Source organism: Populus euphratica, unplaced genomic scaffold (assembly GCF_000495115.2).
Source record: "Populus euphratica unplaced genomic scaffold, PopEup_1.0 scaffold938.1, whole genome shotgun sequence".
In the NCBI taxonomy this organism is placed as follows: Eukaryota; Viridiplantae; Streptophyta; class Magnoliopsida; order Malpighiales; family Salicaceae; genus Populus; species Populus euphratica.
Window position 1 is genome coordinate 27,472 of NW_011500798.1, and position 7,771 is coordinate 35,242.

The following is a 7,771-nucleotide window of genomic DNA, read 5'->3' on the forward strand; positions in this document are numbered from 1 at the left end:
AGTAGATTTGGAAAATGATTTGATTCAAGCAATAATAATAATTCTTCATCCGAACTCCACTTAGGTGGTTCTTGTAGCGTTTATTGTTGGCTGCTTTCCTTGCCATTTTCTTTTCTTGTAATGGCTTTTGCTAATGGAACGGAGCCCAGCAGCTTCTATATAACAAGGATACATCGCAATCTGGCCATGGAATAACTAAATTTTAGCCATTCAAACCATCATAATAAATAGTCTCGAAGTAGTCTTTGATCTGTCTCTGTGATCTGTTTTTGTTTCCTGTTGTTGGTCTCAGTTCTTTTGATCTAGAGTTTCTTCTCTGCTCTTGGAATCCTCCTTGGGTTCCTGTTTTCCTTTCTGCTGTATTTTTCTTTATCCTTGGTTGCTGGCCTTCTGCTCCCAAGGCGTTTAATCAATTTCTCTTGCCTTGTGCGCGCGCGTGTATACAAAAAGGAGCTCTTCCACAGCTCTTCCTGATTGAAATAAAATAAAATAAAATCAACTGGGTTGAATATATAGACAACTGCTTAGGCTATCTAGGTTGACAAGGATCCACTTCAGCACTGCTTTCAGCAATTCATTCGAATATGCATGGTTCTGATCGGAATGCTAAATCCGTATCACATCCACTAAAAGTTATGCTGAAAAACAGGTTTTTGACTTGAATAGTAGAGAAAAAATTAATTAAAATTGCCTAGCAAATAAAATCTGCAGCCAGTTGCATAATCTCTTGTATAAGAGCAATGGAAATTTACAGTCTCTCTTAAATAATCTTCTGCTATATATTGCGACTCAATGGATCTTCATTCAAAGATTCACATCTCATCGGGCCATCTACTATCTCGGCTCCAGAGGAGCCAAGGCTTGTGTATTGATTGGTGATGGGTCTGGTGGCGTTGGAGCCGGTGGTGATAAAGCGATCTTCTTGTCTGTGGGAATTGAGAAGCGATTGGAACCAAAGCGATTGGACCCTCCCAAGCTGTATCCACCCAAACTGTCTATGGACTTCATATATTCAGATGCGTTGTTTTCTATGATCAAAGCATCCTCTAGCTCCCGAACAATGTCAGCCATGCATGGTCGATAAGCAGAGAAGGGCTCGATGCATACTAGTGCTACCTCTACCACTCTCCACATTGCCTCCGCATGGTACCCGCCCTTTATGCTAGGATCCACAATTTCATCAATCCTTGACTCCCTTATATATGGCTTTGCCTGCGGGAAAGTCATTTTCTTTGGTTTACAAGGAAATTCAAGAAGATGCTAGTATACAAGACATCGAAAAGACAGACATCGTGGCCATCGACGTTTTAAACATAAGAAAGCTTGACCAAGAATAGGTACCCATTCAACTAAGCTCCACTCATTTCGTGGCCTGTGTATGTTGAGAGGCTCCCGACCACTTACGATTTCAAGCAGAACCACCCCAAAGCTAAAGACATCACTTTTTGCAGAAAGATGTTGTGTTGAGTAGTACCTGAATAAACTCGGATTCAGTGTGAAGTGGAACATAGAAGCTTTGATTTGATTAAATTTATATTTATTGAAGGAACTTTGAGGAACTGAATTCCGAATCAAGATGTGTACTCACTCTGGATCCAAGTACCCAGCTGTGCCTCTTACTTCCAGTGAAGCACCACTGTCTCCTTCTTGAGGAGCATACTTTGAGAAGCCGAAGTCTGTCACCTTAGCATTCATGCTTTGATCCAGAAGGATGTTGCTTGACTTGACATCTCTATGTATAATGCAACGGCCAGAAAATGTGTGGAGATATGTCAAACCTGAACAACAATAAAATCCTTCAGACATTTTGGCAACCTTTCCCCAATATGTAAAGCAATATCATGTTTTTCTATCCATCTTCTGCTTTCCGCATGATAAGTTAAGAGGTAACGCAGTAAAAAATGCTGAATACCCCAACATCACTTGCCTCGAGCAGCACCAAGAGCAATAGAAAGTCTGGTTGGCCAGTCAAGAGTTTTTCTCTTTGCTGCTTCCCCTGTCAAGGAACCAGCTGTTGAGAAGATATCAATGTCATAACAGATTTACTTAGTAGGTTTTTTTTTAAACTAGAAAGTACCATAGAGGCGATCTTGTAGAGAGCCATTGGACATAAATGGATAAACGAGAATTTGTTGATCATTTTCACAACAATAACCAAGAAGAGGCACCAGGTTCTCATGCCGAAGAGCTGATAGAAGGGTTAACTGTAACATTGACAATGAATGTCACTTGTCAAATATACTTCACTGAATTATCCCAACAACAGCCAAAAAGAAGATAATTCGTTGATCTATAAATAAATCGAAAAACGTGAGTACGATCCATGTCTACCTCATTATCGAATTCCCGAGTCCCCTGAGTTGAAGTAGATGACCGGACCTTAACTGCCACTTCCTGACCATCTGGTAGAGTGCCACGGTATACGGATCCAAACCCACCTTCACCTATTAAGGTTTTGTACTTGTGGGTCACATTCTCTATGTAATCTAGTGGGAAGGATTGAATGTTTATCGACTTTGACACAGTGCTAGCTACGGAGAAAACAGCATCTGCATTTTGTATGAGAGAGATATTTGCTGAGATGTTCATAGAGATTTCTCAATCAAATAATGTACAGAGAGAATAAATATTCAATTGAATTTACTCGAAAGCTGCATTGTTTTGTCGTAGATTCGAATGAATGATGATAAATGCATATTATGCTTTAGTATAAGCAAACAAGTTGATGAAATGTATGCATGTCTGTATTGGTATGTGTGTGTACATGCTTCAAAATCATTTCTACTAATTTCAGGTTGGAATTTATTATCTTCAGTATTTGTATTGCACAGTAGATAAAGATCATTAAGATATTTGTTTCCATAATTCCTTATTTTCCATTGTATTCTGTATATTTTCAGGCCTCAGTTCCAGATAAATGCAAGGAATTTTGGCAACAAAATTGAAGTACAGCTGCCTCTTCCAGATAAATGCAACGAATTTTGGCAACAAAATTGAAGTACAACTTTCTTAAAGTAAGAAACTGAATTTTTTTACTGTAAAGTTAGCCAAAAAGAAGAAAAAAAATCAGTCTGCTTCACAATTTATCTTATGGAGATAGGAGTGTGAAAGGATGAGTTTACTCACTCTTTGTCATTGGGTTAGATTTCCTATCGAAATTTCGTAGTGTCCTTGACTTGTTTCTGCAGAGGCAACCGCAAAACATTCCGACTACTAAGGTGAACAGAAATGATCCACCTGTAATGGTTCCAATGATAATTCCTTGTGTTTTTTTAGTAGATCCCTGTCTACTACATTTCCCAGAGCTGAAATCGAAACCAATACCGTTAGTCTTTCATTCTTAATGCTAGATTGGCATTTGCATTAGGGCTAAAATAGTAGATTTCATACTCTGTAATTAGTCTTGAACTGTTGGAAGGAAGTTCTTTGCTGGAGAGAGGATTGCATCCGAAATATCTAGGGATGAAGAACATAAAAGTAGTGAATTTACAATGGCACATTTTTAAAATATGTTAACGTAAGATGTACATCTCTTTTTATTTAAGTAAAAGACATGCAGCATATCTTGACTTACAATGTTTTCAAATTTGTAAGGGAGGCAAGAGAATCTGGAACAGATCCAGTAAGATCATTGGAGCTCAGATCCCTGGTAAGTATATGTAAATCAAATAGCGTTTATATACAAACACAATATGGTAACAAAAGCAAACCATTTGTGCAACTCCAGTAAACTTGCTGCAATAAAACTGAAAAAATTGCTTTGTATGCAGGATAAGGTCATCCAAATATGCAAAAGAAAACAAATTTGTGTCGAATATAATCAAACGCCAGATGGAGCTTCACAGCTTTATTGATTCCATCATTAAATATATGTGTAACTTGATGCAACACAATGGCCAAAATCATAAGAACAAGAAAATTACACTGATGTCAACACTGAGGATTTCGGGAACTGTGGGATCTTGCCAGTGAAGCCATTATAGCTAAGGTTCCTGCATTACCAAAAGTGACAGAAATAAGTTGCTATCATTGCCTAGAAGACAATAGCACTAGCAAAATAATAGATAGCAGCACAATCAATCATACAATTCCTTTAGGTAGCTCAGCTCAGTAATACTGGCTGGAATTGGTCCTTGAAATTGACTTGAAGAAATATTCCTGAAGAAAGAGAAAATAATGTAAGATGTTGATTGTGCAGAATCATTTGATCTCAAATGAACAGGATTGTTTCATAAAAGAGGGGTGAGAGACTTACAGTCCTGTGATTACAGATAAGGACCCACTGATGTTCTGGCATTTCAGACCTTTCCATGAAGGAAAGCATGGATCTCCTGACCAACTCTGCAGCAGTTCATTCTCCTTGTTATTCAGCATCAGTTCATTTCTCACCTTCATGATCACTTCCACTGAAGAGAGAGGTTAGTGATTTAGTTGTCAATAAGCAAGCTGGCGAATGAAGTGATGTATGGTATTTGACATGACATGTAACCATTGACCTTACCATCTCGCTGGTTAGTTCCTTGAATCCATTGCAAGATCTCGTAGGCATTTAAAATAGGTCCGAGGTCAGATGCATTTTCAACCTTGACTAAGGTCAAGTTTAGAGACCTGCTTGCTGTGACACTTAGAGCAGCTTCCCTATAGGCTGACCCATAAGCCCAACTGTCAAATTTCTCCAGCTTTATTTCATTATTAATGTAAATGTCAAATACCCTTTGGCCAGTTTTTATAGACTGATTGAGCTCAAAAAAGTAGAGGAACACAGTGTAATTGGAATCCTCCGTGTCAAGGTCATTGTGCAGGAACTCTAGTCTGTCTGTGTGGGTTAGTGCTGTTTGGAGAACTTTGGCTGGCACTGTTTTCTTAACATCATGGATGGAAGTGGTGGAATTAGTCGGTTCCGATAAGGAAACCGTTTTGGGGTCAGGCCTTCTCCAGATTCTGTCAAATGAGTCATCTGGGTACCTGAAATTGGTAGGTCAGTATGTGCTTTGGTCAACAACGGACAAATCTTCAATATATTACATGTTACACCAGAAATTCCTTGTGCATAATAAGGTATCAGAAAAGGTTTCCTATAATGTTTACAATTAAGAAAACAAAATTTTGGCTTTCCAACAGAAATGTTTCTCTATATTTACCGTCCTTTCAAGGACAAAGTTTAACAGACTAGCCAGGCAACAACCATTTTGACACCACATGAAGTTTTTGCCTAATGTTTTGGCCATGTCTTTTGGCTCTATCTCTGGCTTTAGCACCTGTAGTTCTTCTCTGAATTCTTTCTTTTGCTTTTCTTGTCTGTGCTTTTACCTACTATTCCAAATAGAAGAACTGCTTTTAATTGTTCTCTCTTTCAATATCCTCATTAACAATTGGTGCTTAATTTAGTGGGCATATGACATATCTTGCTTGCTTTCAAGGACAAGGCCTCCGAGTAATTATTCACCTCTTGGAACTATGAGCTGCGTATCCCTTAATTTCAAAAAAATCAATCTTCCTTTCTTTATTCCGATGCATACACAAGCATAAACATGGAGTAGAAAGCATACCTGATGCTATTTCCGGTGTTTCCTGCGTCAACTCTGCTAACCAATTTCAAAACACCAGAAGCTTTTCCCGGTAAATACTTCAAATCCCCCAAGGGCCTCAGTTCAAGCTTTGAAATGTATGGATATCCATAATGATTCATTAAGCAAAAGTCTACATCGTGATGAGTAGCTTTAAAAATTCTCTCAACCTCCAAATCCTTGGACAATTTCACATTACTCGTTGGTGTGGAACCAATCGAAACATCGAGAGAAGCATCCAAAGAATCATCAAAGAGAAATGTAGCCCTAATCAGATAGTTTTGATTCTTAGTAGTTGAAAAATTGTAACATATTCTCCTCCCTGATTCAATGTAGAAAATTCGAACTCTATCATAGTTTGCATCATTTTCTGCTTGTCTGGTTATGTTTTCGCAACCTGTGTTCTCAAGAGGGAACCATCCCTCATCTGATATCCAGCTAATTGTGTTATCATCTGTAAAAGTTGATGATTCCGCACAGCATGCTATGCTGACAAAACCTGCACATGCAAAAAAAGGGACTGAAATTTAATAATTTGTAACTTGGGATTAAACTATATATTCAGATGGCTGCAAGAAATAATATATATTACAAATTTTTATCAGCAGTTAATGATCATGCCATGCCACTCAGGTGTACACAATCTCTAATTTCTTCCAGTTATTGTTTGTTGCTTCACATCTTCCATAGAAGATCCATTTCCAGGAACCTAGCTTGATAGATCAGAATCCTCTATCTATTGTAATATATATATGATCCGATGATTTCAATATTCTTTTCAACTAGGTTTAACATCATTACAAATATCAGATCTAGAAACGAAGTAGCTGTCAATAAATTCAATTATGCTGTTCATATCTATTGATAACTTGATTAACAGGCTATGATGACATACTGACCTTTTTCTGCACAGGTTAAATGGATAACATGGATGAGGGATACAATAAAAGAGCCAACACTTGCTGTTAACATCCAAACATGCATTCTTCCCATCATCTTCTCATCTTAAACTGAACTCTCCCCATCGAGAACTTATCAAACTCATAATCAAACCACAGAAACCTTTCTCAACTACTTATGACTTGTATTCTCCAAAACTCGACTGCCCTCGTCTCAAGAGCCAATGTCTTGACTCTTTAACATGTCAGATGTTCAGTTGTGTAAAAATTACAATCCTTGGAGGGCATCCTGGAATGATTATCCTTTACCTTCAGAGACAAAAGGGCATCTAAAAAACACAAGATTTTGAGGAAAAAGAGGTTGATAACACAGGTTTGACTTCCAATATTTGTACAAGTTACAGGAAGGGAGGAAATTAGAGGGAGCTTAAGAAATATTAGAATAAAACCAAATTTGATTACCATATTTTTATGTTAGAATATTACCTGGCAATTGATTAACAAAAACAAACATTGTTTTGGTAGAGGGAGTGTATATTAAATTAAGGAAGATTAAAATAAGAGGGCGGACCAACCCTTCATCTTCCGTCTCTCTTCTTGTCTGTTACTACATATGGATGGATGCAACATCATGGAAATGGGTTTGGTTTGGTTACAAATTACGATGTGTAATGAAAGGCTAATGACAGCCGTTTTAGATGATGCATTTAGACACTCTCCAATGAGTACTGTCCATCTGTGGTCAACCTTTGCACCTCCAACTGGGTTGCTAGCTTGATGCTTCCCTTCTTCCTTCTACTTAATAAGTAAGGCATTGTTTTCTGCCATTTTTGTTTTCTATTTTCTATAAATAATTTTTAATATTTTAAAAAACATAAAAAATAGTGTTTTATTTTCTGTTTATAGTATTTAACGTGTAGGATAGTATGTTCCTAATATTAACACCATCATACCATGTCCCATATCACTCACCATATTATCCATCATATCATTTTATGATATAAAATGTGTTTCGTTGCCCTGTTGTGCTTTTATGTATATATATATATGAACAATTTTAAAAATTAAAATACAAATTTGAATAAAAAAGTGGTTTTATATTTTTAATTTTAGTTTTTTTTTTTAACTCATAAGATATCATTATGTTATTAATATTTCTACGGATAGCACAACCATTACTTACATTTAGTTATTTTACCACCACTATTTATTTTAAAAATTACTGTTATTATCATTAACACCCACCAATATTATTATTATTATCTTCATAAATACAATTATTTTTATTATATCTTTAATATCCAA

At 36.8% G+C, this 7,771-nt stretch overlaps 1 protein-coding gene across 1 annotated transcript; it reads right to left on the reverse strand.

The window, feature by feature from the left end:
- Window positions 1–573: 573 nt before the first annotated feature.
- LOC105116405 (nodulation receptor kinase-like) lies at window positions 574–6,659 on the reverse strand. Its single transcript, XM_011013757.1, has 15 exons — window positions 6,467–6,659; window positions 5,550–6,066; window positions 4,502–4,965; window positions 4,256–4,406; window positions 4,087–4,158; window positions 3,924–3,992; window positions 3,575–3,646; window positions 3,391–3,456; window positions 3,127–3,305; window positions 2,332–2,549; window positions 2,078–2,204; window positions 1,928–1,996; window positions 1,589–1,778; window positions 1,342–1,474; window positions 574–1,212 (listed from the first exon to the last, which is right to left on the reverse strand). The coding sequence occupies exons 1-15, from the start codon at window positions 6,561–6,563 to the stop codon at window positions 835–837; spliced, it is 2,802 nt and encodes a 933-aa protein (XP_011012059.1). The 5' UTR covers window positions 6,564–6,659; the 3' UTR covers window positions 574–834.
- Window positions 6,660–7,771: the final 1,112 nt, after the last annotated feature.